At 40.7% G+C, this 19,210-nt stretch overlaps 1 protein-coding gene across 1 annotated transcript; it reads right to left on the bottom strand.

Annotated features, from left to right (window-relative positions):
* Positions 1-154: 154 nt before the first annotated feature.
* lck (LCK proto-oncogene, Src family tyrosine kinase) lies at positions 155-18,387 on the bottom strand. Its single transcript, XM_080479745.1, has 13 exons — positions 18,161-18,387; positions 16,357-16,469; positions 15,504-15,564; positions 14,501-14,591; positions 13,126-13,224; positions 12,883-12,986; positions 10,896-11,045; positions 10,649-10,801; positions 8,988-9,167; positions 5,162-5,238; positions 2,075-2,228; positions 1,814-1,945; positions 155-1,708 (listed from the first exon to the last, which is right to left on the bottom strand). The coding sequence occupies exons 2-13, from the start codon at positions 16,462-16,464 to the stop codon at positions 1,512-1,514; spliced, it is 1,506 nt and encodes a 501-aa protein (XP_080335871.1). The 5' UTR covers positions 16,465-16,469; positions 18,161-18,387; the 3' UTR covers positions 155-1,511.
* Between the last annotated feature and the right edge of the window lie 823 nt (positions 18,388-19,210).

Below are 19,210 nucleotides of genomic sequence, written 5' to 3'. Positions count from 1 at the left end.
TGAATGTGACAATTAATCACACAGATACCTATTGGCAATTTAAAGTCACATTATAATCTCAAATGCATGTTTTTGAACCGAAGGAGAAAACTGCAACACACAGAAAACCTAGAGGCCATGCAAATGCCACACCAAAGGGTCACATTTTTTTTTAGAGAATTCTTTTATTTATATATAGGATTTAGGAGATATTCACATATAATAAAGTTTAATCAAATGACAGCACCCAAATAATCCCAAATTATACTTCTTGACTAAGGGAGAGCAATCAATTTACTTTAGGAGGCCAAATCTTAAAAGGTCAAAAGGTAAACTACTTCTCATTAATTTTGCTTGAAATATATATATATATATATGTGTGTGTGTGTATAATAAAAGGCAGTGGGTTAATTAGCAACATTTAACCTTTGAACACAGCAAATTGAGTAAATGTACACCCACATATATATAAACTATGCAGTGTGGAACGTGTACTCTGGATAACCCCTCACCCCTCATGAGCTTGTCAGAGAACATTGAGGGCCACACGTGGCTCACTGCTCGCACAGTGTCCAGGTCTGTTCCATCTAATCTAATAGTAAGTAAAGGAACTTTGCCATTGTCATGAAAACAGCACTGCAGAATGTGTTGTATGTGTGCCTCAAAAGGGATGTACACCACATGTCCATGTTAAAATGGTCGAGTGAATATAACTACTCTTGAGATACTACACTAGCAAGTCAGTGTTAGATATAACTTAATGAAAGCTCCGGAGCAGGACCAAAGATTTATGATTTCAAAACTCATATTGTCAGACTAACATAATGCAGTGGTTCCAAAATTATATTGTTCCTCAAACTTCTCCAGCTTGCCTCAAAGAGAGGATGCAGACCCGGTTCTTCTTCACCATAAGCTAATTTAATTTTGACATCTCAGTGCCGGCAAACCTTGCGTGCTCCCTGTGATTTTGGGAAGGTTGTGAACCTTTGACATGATTTCCCCCCTCCCAGGTTTTTCATTTAACTGCTCAACTGCACCACTTCATTTTATTTTTTGTCAGTTCCTCTAAATGCAACAAGCAGCAAACACCTCGTAAAAGTTCTTTTACTGTAAGCAGAAACATTTAAAAACATTCATTGCAGTGCAGAGGTAAATCGTGGCAGAAGCAGTTGACAGTATTTACACGTTAATAATGAGCACCAGAGGAGCAGTTACTTATTCAGCGCCATCACACACTCCCCTGTTTATTCAGACAGGACTGGGATTACTCTGCTCTCTGCTGCTGGCTGCGATCCAGCTGTTTCTGGTGCAGGTTCACAGCTCCATAAGTGATGGATTTATAACTAAGAGACAACTTGAGGATACATTTTCATGCAAAAACAAAGCACTCATAATTGGGAAATCTCAGTTTGTACCACAGAAGTTTGTGGAAAGTCATTCTTCAATGAGCACATCATAATCCGGCTTTCACCTCCAGACAGGCTTGCAGTTTGATTGAGTATATGTCTTTATTTTTCTGTGCTCCAACAGAGCTATTCCTGGTACTGCCTCTCTGTGGCAATAAGAAAGTCCTCCGTAACACTCCTCAGGTATTCAAAAGTAGGTCTGTCCTCTGGGTTTTCCTGCCAGCACTGACACATGACATTATAGAGCCCATCGGGGCAGTTTTCTGGCCTGGGCATTCTGTAGCCCTGTTCCAGGCTCTGGATTACCTCTGGGTTGGACATACCTAGACAACAAGTCACAACAAGTCAGAGAGCAGTACACACCAAACAAGTCATTAATGGAATCATATTTTGTAGTCCAACAGAAAGGGTAAAGTAAATGTATTCACCAGGGTAAGGAATGCGTCCATATGTTACTATTTCTGTCAGGAGAATCCCAAATGACCAAACATCAGACTTTATGGAGAAGGTGCCATAGTTAATAGCCTCTGGAGCAGTCCACTTAATGGGGAACTTGGCACCTATGGAGGAAAGAAAAACCTTTATTTCTCAGTCAAGACATGAACACCTGAGCCAAAGGACATATTTCATCTCTCTTTTTTTTTTTTTCAATAATGTGTATGCGTAATAATACTTAAGGTTTTTGTTACCTTCTCTGGCTGTATATTCATTGTCCTCGATGAGCCGTGCGAGTCCAAAGTCAGCAATCTTACAGATGAGCTCATGAGAAACCAGGATGTTTGCAGCTCGCAGGTCTCGATGGATGTAATTCTTCGCCTCAATGAAGGCCATACCGTCAGCCACCTGCAGGGGGCAGCACATCATTAGAGAAGTGTGTGTGTGTGTGTGTGTGTGTGTGTGTGTGTGTGTGTGTGTGTGTGTGTGTGTGTGTGTGTGTGTGTGTGTGTGTGTGTGTGTGTGTGTGTGTGTGTGTGTGTGTGTGTGTGTGTGTGTGTGTGTGTGTGTGTTTTCTAGATATGCCGTCTATGTGGGGTTCACAACATGGGACCCAACAGATATTTGAGGGCCAAAATGCTGCAAATGTTAAACATAAACAGGTTAGGATGTAGCTCTGGATACCTGGAATGAGCCACCTAACTTTGTTGGTTAACCGCTTCCATGAGTGGGTCCTGCAAGTCATGTTGTACATACATGTATGTCTGCATCGTCAAGCTTGAAATATCCAGTTATGTGCAACCTATGCATGCTTCAACACTCAAACATTTGTGTATGTTGGACAGATCGAACAGAAAGATTACCGAACCAGGGAGTTTACCACTTCCCCAGGTCAGTTCCTCAAACCCTTTCACCTCCAGACCCACCCAGGTACACGGCCAGTCTGTGCAGCTCCACTTCCTTGTACAAAAAGCAGCAGTGCTGCTTTAACCTTAGTGAAATCCGGCTTATCGCCCTAGTGACTGCACACCTCTGATGGAATCTGATATTTCTGTTAATGAACGAGTTAACAGATGTGAGTCACAAAAATATCCATTCCCACAAAATCTACCACATGAAAGGAATATGTGAAAATTGTTTCAAATTTTGTGGGAGTGGTGGTGAATAGTTCAGGAGCAAGAATGTGACACACGGGTGCCGACGGCCCTGCGGGGTCTGTCAAAACCCCGAGATGTACGCACAATATGTCTGTGTGTTTCATAAACCTTCACCGTTGTCATGACGCCCACCTCCAACACTTCTTCACCATCAGTACCATTCATGTGGTTGTGTTAGGAAAGATCCAGTCTTCTTCAAATTCCTTCTTAGCACTTATTAAATCAGATATCAAGTTTGCACTTCCTGCAGCAACCGGTCATTTGAACGTTTTTGATTGCATACATGTACATCGTAGGCAGATGTGGACAAAGTTTCCAATACTGCAGCAAAAGCCAGGTCATTAATCTCTTGAAGGTTTTATTGCCCAACACATGAGGGTTAGAGTTACTTTTACCACAGATGTCACCAGTGCGTGACGACTGGCTGGAAAGCCTTCTCTCTGTAAAATACGTTCACCACAGGGCTCTGCATAAACTCCAGGCTGAGCTGCGCAAACGAAGAGTCTTCTGTCACTTTAGAAGACGAAACATCAGTCTGTCTTCCTGTGGTTGAAGTTTTCCATTCCCACACTAACATCACATGCAAGTCAAAGTTCATTTCTGAACAGTTTACATTCATAAATTTAAAATAAAAAGAAGAATCAAACTCTGGGCCAGAGGAAATATGGACGATGTTACGTATTTCGCTTGAGGATTTGTAATCCCAGTTTGATTAATTAACTTTTGTGCCTCAATTATGAGCTAATACTGTATCATTTATGTCATTATAAAACAATTTATCAAGCTGAGTTTTTGTAAAGTGTTCAACATTTTCTAATATAACTACAAACTAAAACAGGAAACAGCAGTGTCTTATTAACATGAAATACTTTTCTGCCTTTCACTTCCCTGCAACTGAAAGTGTTTTAACACATATCATAGCAGGTCATGACACGGCAGATGAAAAAAACTAAACATGCAGAGGATTTTTTTTGTTTTCCTGACAATCGTCTCATCACCGCATCCTGCTATCTACCATCATAATGGACCTCACACACCCAGGTCACACACTGATACAGCTGGTATGATTTTACTGTCAGGATAAGTACGAGATCAGTGCTGCCACTCGACTGGCTCTTTGACTTAGAATTATTGGCCCCATATAATTCTTCAGTTCCTTTACACACTCCTACAACATTTGTTTGAGGTTAATAAGTGACTCTGTCACCCTGGGTTAAGGTGTGATTCAATCTGTTTGTGTTTGGTTTAAGCTGGATTGGCGACCTGTGCTGTTTGTATCCCGGCCTTTTCACCATGAGATCTGATCCAGCTTGGAACAGGCTGCGTAGAAGATGAATTCACTCTTTTGAGCATTTGTAATACATTTATTGTATGGAGTCACATTGTGAGTGTGCTGTGTGAAGGTGTCTATGCAGGCGATGCGGCTTTCCATGTTTGAGTATCCATGAAGTAATAAATTCAAATTTTAGCTGTTGAAATTTAAATTGTACTACAATTCACTTCCCTATGGCAAAACCTCCAAATCACACCAGTCCTAACCCTGAGGTCATATTCATACTGACAGTTGAATTGGATTGTGGTGTGGTGCCAGACTATCAAGAGAAAGACAACACAGGCACGGGGAGAAGTAACCAAACTGCATTCTAGATTTGATATAAAATTGTATTACCTAAATGTTTGTCATGGTCTGCATTCCAGGAATTTGAGACCCCTGACATAAGGGATTTATATAGGCTACAGGTTGAGTCCAGTGTCAGTTCATTGCATGAACTTTTGTAACTGATGAATGAAATAAAAAGTTGTGTCATTGAGGCTGGAGACATACAGTCACAGTTAACTTTGCGATTCAAAAATAATTTCTAAAGCTATCGGCACACCCTGCGATTGATCTTTTTCTTAGTCTTGTTTAATTGTTACTAATACAGTTTGATTTGTGTCAGTAGACTAAGATTCATTCATAACACACACACACACACATACACGCACACACACGCACACACCCAGGTCTGTTCTTATTATGAGATTAGTGTTGAATGTGAGCCTCATGACAACTGTTTCCTGATCAGTAGGATAAAACTGAGCGAAGGAAGTCAAAGAAGACATGAAAGGGAATCTGTTAACTGGAATGAAAGCGGTGTGGAGATAAGAGGACAGGGACATTGGTTGTAAACAGAGATGTCTTGCCTGAGATGACATGTCTATCAGCGTATTCATGGGCAACGAGCTTCCTCCTGTTGTTTTCAGGTAATCCACCAGGCTGCCTGTGGGAAAACACATTGAAATTATAGTTTGGGTTCATTTATAACAGCAAAGATTAGGATTAAGATTAGTTGATGCACACACTTAATACATTCAAAAGGTTAAACAACAATGGCACCGTTATTCCTGTAAACTAAATGATTTCTTCGGAAGACTAATGAGAGTTTCCATTAACAAAACAGAACCTCATGATTCCCCACAGGCATAAATAACACGAGAATGCCCAGAATAGCCGCTCAAACCAGCAAACATAACACTTGAAGGAAGTGCACAAATCTGCAGTCATGTTGATGCATCGTCTCTGACATCTGACTTTGTGTTGGCTTTGATTAGCGTGGAACAATACCTCCGCACACCGGCCAACCCACTCAAACCAAGGGAAATAGTTTAAGAGGAATGACCGTGCCAGGAAAGACGAGGCATTTACTTCTGTGCTTAAGTCCGGAAGAGTACGTTTGAAGTCTGAGAGTCAGAGTCGGGCTCTTTGTCAAGGTCACAAAGGGAAGCCAGGATAACACGCCTGGTATTTTCCACCTTTGTGGTCATTGATAATAATAATAAAAAAAGACAGGACAAACTGAAAAGACAGGAACTTTGAGCCATCCTTTTTTTTTTTTTTTTTTCCCCCTCTGACAACAGAAGAGACATTTGTGTCCCGTTCACACGTGGATCTCAGACAAAGACACAGTCTCATGCAGGACCGCTGCTGCTGGTTTACAGGCTACTCACAGAGGACCATACAAAGGCTCGCCATTCAACTCAGCTCCAAGGCTGTTGTTGTGTTTGTGACAGCATCTCGCTTTGTATTTTGTTAGCGTCCACCCCAGTGAATATGAATTGAAAAGCTTCTCAAGGTCAGAATCAAAAAGATACAGGATCAGTTTCATATGAGTGGGAAAAATCTTTACTGAGCAAAGAGATCATGACAGAGAGATTTACCACTACTGCCATGGCAGTGATTCATGGCTTCTTGTAAATCTCTGTAACCACACATTTACTGAGGGGGTGGGAAACATAATCCAATAACAACCCACCACGGTGGACACTACCGTACACTGTACACACAAACATCCAGAATAGTTCAACTGATTGCTAGATTTTCTTTTTCCTGTGAACATGAGCCCTTTTTGGTTTTTTATTTATTAAGATGAAAAGAATATTTGACATAGCACTTTCACTTCTGTAACAACCAATATAATAATGGTCAATACTGTAAAAATCAAAGTAATAAAGCCCATAATGGAATAGATTTACAATAGTGTCACAAGGTACGTCATCCATTAGTATTTTGCCAATAATGTAAAAAGTTATTAAATTGAAAATGTAATAACTGCAGCCAATATTGTAATGATAAATGTTGTGCAGTTTGTTTATCAAAAACCGGGTTAATGGATGGGATGGTCTTTACATTCATTCATTAATGATACATACCCTGCAACACTCGCTCAATCATGGTTATAGAAAATTCTTTGCAATTTCATCCCTCTACTGGCAAGTCATTATATTATTGGCTTTATTACATTCAGAATGGCCCAAATTATTGCACCACTGGCCATGATTAAATAATTTGTTGTCACAACTTCCCATTGTAAATTCCCCCATGTTCGATTCCAGCCTTGGTTGATTTCATGTGTAGAGTGCTTTGGATTCCTCGAGGCGCTCTGGTATTCTCTCACAGCCTAACGGTGGTGTCGCAGGTGTGACTCTGAGTGTGTGTGGTCGTCTTATCAGCGAGAGCAGGCAAAGAAAAACAAAATGGAGGAAATTTTCCATTTGATGAATTAAGGACAATAATTATCAATTAGGGTAACTGGAACGTTTAGAGAGACTAAGCATCTCTTCATCTTTTATATATGTATTTCTTCTTAAGGTATCCAATTCAGTGGAGCTGATCCCACCTGACATTGTGCGTAAGGCAGGTTGCACCTGCCGTCGTGCAATCACACACACACACACTTTTACCTATGAACACTTTAGAGTTACACAAACACAAAATCTTTGAACGAATGATGGAAGGAAGTGTTTGAAGAACATGCAACTGCCATACAAAAAGACCCAGTTTTTCTTGGTATGAAGCGACAGTGCGACAGAGTGAAACAGCAGCACTTCAAAGTATTTCACTGTGCTTCTTTACAAGTTTTCAATGTTAGAGTGTGCTTAACTTAAGTAAACTCAGTCAAACAACAGGTCTGTTCAGTCAACACTGTCAGGCTTAGCAGGTGATATTTCTCGGGTAATTCTAGGCTGCTGAAACTTTCCTGAACCTGCATCTCCCGGTATGCACCGGGAGAACAAACAAACTCCACATCGACTGACCTCCAAGCCCTGAAACCAACCTTCTAATGAAATCCAATGTACTGAAATCACTTTAAGACAATTGCATGCCTTATTTCTGTTTTCACCGGGAGCTGCACTCTCTTTTCTGCTGCGGCTGTGTGTACTGTTCCAGCTTTTGTGTCCATGTGTCAGTGCATGTGAGAATCATAGTCTGGAGGAGAGCCAGGCATCATCAGAGGTCTCTGAGAACAATAAAGTGGTGATTCACCCTCTCCTATTTTAACACCCGCTGTCCCAGACTGGCCAGCAGAGACTTCCCCCTGATGTGTAAACACCAGTAACCCGTCTGTCTGGAGGGGCCCAGGACAGAAGCGAAAGTTCACGTTTGCTTTGAAACATTTTTTGCGCACGTCAGCAGATACAGGAGGGATCATGAGGAGAAGCTGAAAATAGCCTATCAGACTTGGAGCCACTCCAGCAGTGCAGCATGCTCAGAGAGGTGCGGGTCATGGGCTGTTGTGGTTCCTTTATTTAGGCCTGTGCATACAGCTGCATTTCACATGCAATCACAGGTGAAGATTACACCGTAGAGTTCCAGTAATGTGCAACTGACAACCAGCAAGGGACGTGTCATCAAAACACACTGATATAATCCGCCAGAATCAATGGAGTAGGACGTGCACGCAAAAAGATAATGACTCAGTGAAGCACACGAAGCAGCCCGGCCTTTTATTCGAGCATGTGCTCTCACCCAAAGTCCGATAAGAGATCAACATGTTTGATCCTGAACATCTGGGCCACTGCACCCACTTACAACACCTTGTCTTTGTGTTTGCTTCAGGCACAGTGACGCTGTCTGTGGTGTTCACCGTGACGGGGCGGAGGATTAAGGAAAAAAATCATTTCAGACAAGCTCGGGCATATTTCAGCAGTGAACGGAAATGAGCTGGTATGATTACAGGAGGATTTCTTTAGAATTTTCCTTCAAATGTGCATTCGCATCACGGAAAAACCCGGAGACCACATTTATTTTTTTCTTGTCATCCTCTTCCAGTAATACCTTGATTTCTCACTCGACGGTGCAGTATCACTAACCTAATAATAAAAAGCATGAGGTCAGAGGTCTCAAACATACGGCCTTGGAGCTGAAATCAACCCGTCAGAGGTTTCAATCCAGCCAGTATGAGTTTAAAAATGAAGATCAGCGAATGAAAGCTTGCTGCCTTTAATTCAAAGTCACTCTTGGAGAATATGTTAAAATATGCATGAAGGCCACAAAAAAGCCACAAACAGACGAATTGCTTTTGTGACATTTCAGTGTATTTTGCACCAGGAGGCATAAAATTCTATTTATTTTTCTTTGTAAATTGCAAAATGCCCTTCTGTCGAGATGGAATGGAGCTTAATACTGTCCCTGAACTAAACTGAGTTATATATCTTCTCTCTAGATTGTAAAAGAATGATTTCCACCTACCGTTCTCCATGTACTCCGTGACGATGAGGATTGGCTCCTGGGTGACAACAGCAAAGAGGCGGACCAGGCTCCGGTGCTGCAGGTTCTTCATCATGTTGGCCTCTGCCAGGAAAGCTTCCACCGACATCGTGCCTATCTTCAGCTTTTTAATCGCCACTTTCCTGTCATTATTGTAGACACCTGGAAACAGACGGTGAGATTTGATTGAGGGAATTCTCTTTAGAAGATCATTTCCCAGCAAGCTACTTGAGAACAGTTGAAAGAGTTGACACACAAACAAAATCTAAGTTTATGTTTAAATTAAAGCACAATTACACATATTAAATTGTTTAATTCTTTTGGACTTCAGATTATTCAATCATGATCAGAAAGCACTTTAAAACAAAAATCTGTTCTGTTCCAAATAATTACTTTTTTTTGCAATAAACAAGTAGATGATTTGGGTAGTAGGCACACTTTTTCAATTGAGCACATAATTAAGTAATTATTGGTTTGGGTGTGCAAAGTAATCAACTTCTATAAGTCAGTTAACATTTCCTTGCAATACCAACAAATTATATGGGTTATGTAAACTTATTTTCTATTTTAAAATACCTATACCAACAAATAATATTACTGAATAAATATTTGTTCATGCCTGGATGACATTTTCAGGAACACTTTAACTTATTACTTTAACAAAATTAAACTATACATTTTTGGCTAAGCAAGCTTTTTAGTTGGAAATATTTATGTGCAAAACTAGTATTATTCTGCATACCGTAATTGAATTTACTGTAAAAGTCGATGCGTAAAGTTGATCCTGTGAGAACTACAAACACAAGCACTTTTCCCAGCTGGGATCTAATATGTGCCTAACCAGGCCCACATGACACGCATGCAAACAGGATCTAGCGCTAGCTTTGTTACACGAACGCCCACACATCCATGTCAGCCAAATCCACAACCAACCAGTTTTACCCTCAGCACCGACGGTCACACACACACCCTGCTCGAAGCGCAGCGATGTTAGGAACATGTTGCGTTTCTTATTCAGAGAATTCCTCCCATTTCTTTTATCAGCAATGGAAATCTTGTTTGCATTCGTGTCGTGTTTCTATATCACAGAGATGCCTTCATGTCAACTTATGTGGAAAAAACAGTCGTTCCCATTATGTAAGCATGTCACATTACCAATGTTTGGATGAAAATAAGGACAAGCATAGTTTCCAGACTGCATGAGAGACATGTTGTAAATAGAAAGTGGATGGTTGGTCACGTGTGGCTCTTATATAGTGGGGTAATTATCCGTGCCGGTGAAGTGGAATGGGCTTGTGGGATTGATCTGTGTTCTGAACACCCTTCTGATGAAAACACTTTGTTCTCCTTATTTAACCTGCATGTATCATTAGAAACCGTTCCTCTGATTCATGTCCTCATACAAAAGCCAGATTAATGCAGTTTGAGCAATGTTGCGTAACAGGGTTGATACCACAAATCATTCTTCAGTTAACCAGCCCAAACAAGTCGACGATGAGAAAACTCTTTTGCAGACTCTGCGGAAAAACCCTTTTGAAACCTCCTTGGTCGACGCACAGTCAAAGATGCAAAAAAATAACTGAGCAAGTCAGCTTCTGTGCAAAACCTGCAAACGCTGAAGTACCACAGATTGATAAGCTCACCCCTCCAGACTTCTCCAAACTGTCCAGCTCCAAGCATGCGCTCCTGCTTTAGAGATTCCCGGGGAATCTCCCACTCGTCCTGCCACCAGGGTTTCTGTGGCGCCCTCGACTGACACGCTTTCAGCAGCTTTGTGCACAAACCGTCTGCATCTCCTGGAGGACGCGGAGAGAAAACAAAGTACAAAATCATATGAATGAAGATCACAGCAGTGAGAAGCACTTTGTCAGGGTCGAAAGGTTCACACACGTGAGTGATGCTGGACGAGCTCCTTCAGGGAGTTAAAGGAAATCTTGGCTGTGATGTAGAAGCCTCCGCTGTCCATGTTGCGGATCCTGTAGTGCTTCACTCCTTCACCTGTGTTTTGGTCCAGATCTCGGATAGACAAGGAGTACGACCCTGGAGCAAACAGAAAGTGGAGAGCGTGTGGACTTAATCTGTTAACTGTTCAAAATTTCAGTTTAATCTAATCTGAGCAATGCTCATAGTGCATCTTAGAAATGGTTTTATTGACATGTTGGATGATACATTTCTTATATATTCAGTACGGCTGAGCTAAAGAGGTATAAATAATACTGACCGTAAACAAGCTATGAAGAAAATATTCATCACAATATATAGTTCTCTCCAGAACTCGAAATTTCGCCAATATTTGAAGAACTATTCAGAAATAAAAACTATGCAATGTAAATTTACCTTATAAAATAAAGTGGATATAAATCAGAAATGTTCTCTGTTACAAAATAAACTAAACTGCTTCAAACATTCAGTTCAATCTTTAGGACATTTATATTAATTGTGGGGGTACTCAGTCATGAATACATTGTACCTATGAACAATACTCTTAGAGGTCCAGAGAAATACTATTGAATTACAGCAACAAAGTGAATATTTGTAACCCTGCTGAGTTGACTAAGTTTTATTCTTGTCAGCAGTTCAGTAAGGCTGACGCTTTAAGCTTGGCTCAATTTGTCAGAGGTGAAAAGTAACAAATTACATGTACTTGCAATACTGATATTGAGTATTTTTGTTTGTGTCATTCCAAAATTAAGTAGTGTTACTTGAGTATGCCTTTATAAAAGTACTGTATTTACAATACAATGACTAATGTGCTTGTTACTTAATTAAAAAAAAAGAAGAAGATCAAACTGCCATATTTGCCCAAGAATATACTTCTGCATCAGGTGTCATGTTACCCTTGCAACTGGGAAATTCCTCTTGTGCCAGTAATTATTAACAACATGTTGGTTTTTTTTGGCGTACCCACTTAGAAACACCGTGGCAGCACCAGATGAAATACACAACACTATGCACTCACGGTTGCAACATTATAATTCATAAACTACAGTAAACTCCACCAACTAAATAACTACAGTAACTAAATCACAAAAATAAAACAAAACACAATAACTAACAACACTACAAGACTAATATAACCCACAGTAACAGCATTTTAGATCCCAACAACCCAAACTCCCATGGTGCATTGCAGCACAACAGGCATAGCACAGTTTCACAGTACTTGTGACCTTGAACTATTTAGAGTTATAAAATTACAGTTTCACTGTCATTGCAATTTAATATGTAAAGCAGTTCCTTTCATTAAGAACAACTACTTTCTTGTGGTCCTCGGGAGAGACCATTCTCCCACTCACACACACACACACGAGCTACTTTTTACTTTTATTTGAGTACATTTTTTTTTTTACTGATACCTTTACTTGTATTTGAGTAACATTTTATCAAAGTAATTGTACTTTTACTTGAGTAGAATATTTTAGTTCTCTTTCCACTTCTGCAACTTATCTATAATGAGGTAAGCAAGATAAGTAGAACAATGATTTTCATATTTAGCATTAGACAAACGACACGCCTCGGTGGAGTAATCAGTCTTTGTCCTGTATCTTTAGTATAAATAGAAATAGTGTCTACTGATATATTTATCTTTAGCAGAAAGGCTAAACTGAAATCAAATGCATGAGGCACATTAGGAAACAGGAAGTGGGTCTTCTGGGAAATGGGTCTAATTTTAGAAACAATGAGACAATTAGACTTAAGGGGAAAAGAAGATACTAGTCAAAACGAGCACAATCTAACTTGTTTCCCCTGGTTACATTTTTTTGTTAATGTTTGTGAAGGCCATGTTCAGACACACTGCTGAGAAAACCACCTTGTGAAAAAACAAAAAACAAAACAGAAGATCAGTACTGCCAAAATGCCACAGAGATTAATTCACCTTTGGTTGTCTCACTCTCTCGGATGAGGAAGGAGCCCTGCGTGTTCCCGGGAGCGAGCAGCAGCCGCATGGCTTCGTTTCGAGAGATGTTCTTAAAGAACCACCTGCAGCGCAAACACGAGATACGCTTCAGACTTTGAACTAACCACTTCCCTTCCCTCTGGGACGTTTGCGTTGTATGAGATGAGATGGTGTCGGGGTTGAGTGACACGGGGCCATCGTTCTGCTTCCCGTGTGACGTACGGTTCAGTCTCCATTGTGGTCATTGCGATAAAGTTGTGTGGTATGTAGCCCCGCTGGCCTGTGATGAGAGACTCGGCCAAATACCATTCTGGGTCATCCCTGGGGGTCAAAAGAGGCAACGGTGATACCATGAGTTAGTTCATAAGTCCGTGATGCCTCACAGAAAGGGAGAACTTTCAGAAGGCGACAGGGATCTTGGTAAATGGCCATTATCACCCTTTAAAAAGATCACAGAGTAAAGAGACACGGCTGAATTTTCCTCTTCACAACATTATATGTACCTCAATAAACCTTTGAGTCTCCATCGGAGGGTGTTCTTCAAACAGTCATTATTTAATTCAGATTTTATAATTGGTTTTCTAAATTTAAAACACTCAATCCTAAACTAGGAAATAGTCCTACAAATGTATATTTATTAACCACAGAATGTTACATTTATTTGATAAATGTTGAGTTAAATAAATGTGATTAGGCTGTGTTGAAATGAGCATTAAAACCAAAGAAGAAGGGAACTCCTCTTCATATGAGTGGGCATTCTGTAATTTCCAGAACTATGACAGAGGACGTGATGTCAGCTTGTACTCCGTGTTATTCAATTAATGATTAATATATCAACCAGAACTCCATCGAAGTCTATAGGAATGGTGGAAGGACTGAACGTCATGAAACATTATACAGATGTACTTTATATCCTTTAGGGTTCTGATGTAAAACCAGATCACATTTAACAGTAACATGCAACCTAAACTAGATCCACATTGAGCTTGTTTTACCAGATGTTTTGGCTATTTTTAACACTGATTCACTTGTTGTTGACATGAAATCAACAAGAAATGTAACACGACGTCATTTACAAGTCTGCCGATCAGAAGATTAATCTCAGCTCTCCGACACTGCTCAGTCACAAAGTCACGATTACAAGGTTGATATCGCTGCCAAAAACAGTGGTGACCCACCAATACGTGGACTTCTGTAGACCTCTGGATGTGTGCTGTTCTATCTACGATCAAGACGCGATCTATTGCAAGGTTGGGTCGTCCATGTGTATCAATAAGCCGAGGCTTTTCATTTCCTTGAAAAGAGCTGCAGTGTCGGAAATACCCTGTCGCCTAAGCATTGTCATTTAGTATTTATCAAACTTGTTCAAATCCTTGTTTTCTACTTCTAAGAAATCAACACTTGATGCTAAATGAATCCCACTTTCGAACACGATAACCAGTACAGGTGCCATCACAGACCACCAGGAAACCAGAAGGCCCTACACTCGAAGGATGTATAGCTTGTATCTGATCGCTCTCTATTTTTTTCCCTTTTTGCTCGTGAAATTACTTGTGAGTTATGTTTTGGTGTGTGTCGAAGGTTTCTGTCAGCTTACTTGTTGATGATCTTGAGTTTGTCTCCTTTCTCAAAGCCCAGATCTCCTTCGTGGTTTGGTTCATAGCTGTATATGGCCACCACAAGGTTGTCTACAAGAAGAAAAGGTGCATATTATAAACTGGCGGTTGGAATTCTGCTATAATTGATATTTCTGACATAAGTTTAAAACTGGTCCGCCAAGTCGTGCTGCAGTGGCAGATTTGTAACGGCTGCTTGTTATTGTTAATATTGAGTGCACAGCCGCATTTCTCCACACAAACGGTCGAGCTCATGGAAGCTTTATCTATGGAGCAGATTTGTTGTTTTTCCTTGATTACGGGAGTAAGCACAGTTTGCTTCCATCGACCACACAAGAGGCTGCAGTGAATTCCAGCGTACGCTCATTAGTTTCTGTACTTTCATGGACAAATATGGGATGTGGCGTGTGTGAGAGCGTAGATGAAAGCGATGTTGCTATCTGATACATTTTGCTAAATGACCTGTTCTTTGCTCTTTGCATGCTCACACTGTTAAAGAATGGTGGGGCTCCATGGCACGGCGAAGATGACGGTAAACTGACACTGCTTATATAGTTAGCTCATATAAGCAACAGAGCAGCAAAAAATAACAATACTATGTAAAATGTTTCATAATGAAAGATACTATTATACTTGCTTGCTGTGTGCCATGGGACAAAAAACAGTACTGACTGAATTCATTGGGAAAAAAAACATGGTGGAAAAAAATGCTTTATAACATTCATCCATATTACCAATTACACTTTCACACCCTATTTGGACCTATGAAAGGGTTTTATTGTGTGGTTTCACTGATCCAAATCAAGAGTATCATATATTCTGGTTGTTAAATCCTCTGAAGCCAATGTGTGACTTTAGGCTATATAATTACCAATGGATTTAATTTGACCCACTTCCTCAAGTTCCATAGCAATGCTATTTAACACACACGCACAGCTGCAGATACCCAAACCACCAGGAAAATAACGCAGTCCACCTTGTTACCTGGTAAAGGGGATGTAGGAGGGGAACCTTGTGATGGATAAGGGATCAGCTGATTTGTGTACTGGTGAGAGAGAAAAACAAGATTAGACTTGCGTTCAGTTTACCAAAGAACCAAAGTCAGATCTGCAAGAGAAACTTCTAGATTTGGATGCAGATCATGACCCTAAATCGAAGTGTTTGTCTTACTGTCTCACTGTATTGTGCCACACACAGGTGGTTTTCTCTTCTACGTCTAATCTAATGGTACATCTAACCTACGGAGCGGAAACAAACAACACTAATGGAGTAGTAATGCTTGTATTTAATTATACACAAACAAAAGAGAACTTCCGCTGCAGTTATGTAAAGTGAGAACCTCGACCAAAGTTAGAATAGCGGAGGTGTATTCACGACAAAATGAAAACAATACATCTGACCTGTGCTCTACTGAAAAACATTTGAATGAAAGTAGTTTATGTCTTCAGTCACACATTATGTGAGACATGCAAGCCAGAAGTGGCCCGCCAGGGCCCACATTTATCTTCAGGGAGTTGCATTGTTTAATTGAGAAATATTGACACAGCAACAAAGAAATCGTCGCCGCCGGTAAAACAGAGTGTTCGAGAACATGCTCGCTGAAGGCCGCAGAAATCCTCCAGCCGAACCTGCATCACGCCAGCAGTGAGGTAGAGAAGCAACATGGCAGACAGGATTTCACATTGTGAAGGAAATGTGTGGCATCGAGGAGTTCACAAACTTTAAAATCGTTTGTTTTTTTAATGCAATACTGGTGCAGCCCAACTGCGATCACAAAGGGAATGAGTTTGACACCTCCTGATGTAGAAATACTGCGCACACAGTTTTGCGTACTTACTGGATTGTCTGACTGGGGCGGTATAGGGCAGTTGCAGTGTTCACAGATTTCGTCCAAGTTCTCGATCCAGTCGCCGTCTGAGTAGTCCGAGCTGCAGTTACATCCCATCTTTTCTGTGGTTTGAAAGTGTTTGAAGTTATTGTCAATGTCATGTGGACATTATATGAGAAAAGAGACAGAAAATGGTTCATTTTACTCGGTGATGTTAAATTATTACCGCTTGATTTTGTTTGTTGCTTAATGTGTCACATTTTCGATAACCATGCCACACGTCAAACATCACATGCAGAATTTCAATGCTTAACCCTTTAAAGCCAAACCATTTTTTTACGCCATTGCTCAAAAGTGTAAAACTCCTTTATGCCAACAATGTGTGGAGTGTCTCATTTAATCCTTTGTTGGTTTATGTGTGGTGTAGTATCTGAAGTTTAAGTGCGTTGACAAAATGACGCTGCATGGATTTAGGTATTTGGTAATTCATTTGCAGTTGTGCTTGAAAACTGGCAGGTAGATTATATTAACAGGAGTTTTCCTGTTAAACGTGATGCGTATTAGTCGCATGATTAATGCATTGATTTATGTTGTTTGTAGCAAAGCTTTACGCCTGCCCCCGAATAGGGTCAAAACTGTTTTTAATGATAAATTTATTTTAAAAATTTAGTCAACACTTGTGTCAGAAGCACCTGCAACAGATTTGAATTTCTGTATTTCTGGAAACCGCCATAGTTGAAAGCGTGTGAGGGCCTTGCCTCAAAATGGAGAATCAGTGATAAATGAAACTCGGTCTGAAGTGCGGATAAAAACTTACAGACAGCAATCAAACACAATGGATCCACGTGTGAGCACATGTTGTGCAGAGCTGCATATTAAAGCCCCGAACAGCTCTGATTCAGACTCGATTAGCCAAAAAAAGTGCACCAATGTTAATCACTTATAATCCAGCGTCTGCACGTGCTCTGTGTCGGGTCTTATTCTGCTGCACTCTTTGGACAATCTTTCTCAAGCTTTCCTGGCTCCCATTGGGCCCCCCCGTGGAACAGGGTCAGTGGGCTAATCGCAGCAGCCGTCTGTCCCAAAGGCTCAGAGCCGTGAGAAAGATCTGGAGAGGCCTGACCCGGCAATAACAAACCCGCCACTGATCGCTCCAAGACCCCAAAGAACCAATCGCCGGAGGATCACCGGGGTACGAAGAAGGACTTTTTTCTGAATTATCAGCACTCCTACGCTGTTAAGAAGTCACACAAGTCAGAGTTTTCCACCGAGGGGCTGCCCTCTGCTTTATGATGAGCAGCTGAGGCTTTTTCTCAGCTGACACTGTTGATTCTCAGTAAGTCCTTCAGAAGGAGTAACAAAAGTCAAACTTACTAAACCTAAAAATATAATCACATGGGGGGTTTTTTTGTTCCAAGTTTACAATTTCACAGTTGAAATGAATGCGGTGTGTCTCACTTTAACTTAGAAACCACACCCAGTTACTACATTAGCCCATACATGTAGGCACACTTTACATTATTACATGTCTGTTATGGGGTCATATCTCATTTGTAATGTAATTGTTTCTATTAACAATGATCACACAAGCCTTTATGTTATAATCTTTTCGTTTAACCATGCAACACAAATGGGAACAAGAGATACATTTAATCCAAGGAAACACACTATTTCACTATTATTTAGCTTCATTTGTCCATTTTTACATGCTCAAAATCAAAACACAATATGGCGCACAATACTGACATCCAGCCATTTCTCTGTCCTTCAAACTTAAATTGTTAAAGTAAACAATCAGGGATGTAAATCTCACCCGTTGAATTATGAAGTATTTCTTCTTCTACCGTCCGTTAATGTCAACATTCAGGTCCCGCCATTTGGAGTCACTAAAAATCAAATGCTCATTTTGGTAAAGCGTCTATTGAGCAAGAACCTTTTTAACCAGTGGAGCTTGGGTGTGAAGATGTCATCATCCACTCCTCTTATTATAAGTATCAGTGTTATGAGTGCTGTGGTGTCTGCACACACACACACACACACACACGCGCGCGCGCGCGCGACCCAGAGAGTTTCCTGTCGTTGAAAGGTTGAGGGTTGCTCTTGCAAGCCTTCAACAGGTGCTCGGCGTGCAGCTGTGTGCGAGCAACGTTTCAGGCTCCACAGTAAAGCGGGTCAGGACAACGATATCTTTCCCAAAAGTGGGAAATAAGGTGTAAATGTTCCAGTTGGAAAAAAAAACAAAAATACAATTAAATGTGTGGGATTTATTGGTAGGCGTTGAGACAGATTGTGTGTTCTCTGTTTGCAGTGTGAATCACTGACCTTTGAGGTGTGGAGCATCATGAATGTGGAAAAGAAAGTTATTTAAAAGATGTCGAATTTCTGACGAGATCAGACTGATCTTAAAAGTTGTGAGACAGTAGTTCTTCTCCAACAGGGCCTTTCTGTTCTAAAACTAGTGACACGGGCACAACATGGTGTCTTTCAGTCAAATATAGAGTCTTTCCAGTGGCTCAGTCCCATGCTGTAGAGTTTTTGTGCAGCTTCGCCTATAATAGCTGCGGGTCGCAGCGCTTCTATTGTGGTGAACGGCTGCTGCTACACAGCGTGCATGGGCAGGATGTTGGTCCAAACATCACAGGAAATAGAGAGAAACGTATGCTTATAAGACTGCTAAACACAGTCACACTCGATATGAAACCACCTGAAGTTTACTCTTTTTCCATTGCAGCACGAAGGTTGAATCGAAGACGATGTGACAGAATTTTGATTGTAGTTTGTGCGATAGAGCTCACTGTTATGAAGATGACTGGAGAGAAAAAAATGCACGATAGAGTAGTGGTAAGCACTCTCAGCTCACGGC

The sequence above is a fragment of the Lipophrys pholis genome (assembly GCF_963383615.2).
Source record: "Lipophrys pholis genome assembly, chromosome: 14".
Taxonomy (NCBI): domain Eukaryota; kingdom Metazoa; phylum Chordata; class Actinopteri; order Blenniiformes; family Blenniidae; genus Lipophrys; species Lipophrys pholis.
The sequence above is the reverse complement of the archived record's forward strand: the minus strand, read 5'-3'. Positions and strand labels throughout refer to the sequence as shown.

What these genes read in the sequence shown, in the direction of transcription:
- lck (XM_080479745.1), bottom strand. Translation starts at nt 16,464, where the DNA reads ATGGGATGTAACTGCAGCTCGGACTACTCAGACGGCGACTGGATCGAG. An exon ending in TCCTACATCCCCTTTACCAG is followed by an intron (nt 14,592 to 15,503) that starts GTAACAAGGTGG and finishes TTCTTCTTGTAG; the next exon opens with ACAACCTTGTGGTGGCCATA. An exon ending in AAACTCAAGATCATCAACAA is followed by an intron (nt 13,225 to 14,500) that starts GTAAGCTGACAG and finishes TTTGACCCCCAG; the next exon opens with GGATGACCCAGAATGGTATT.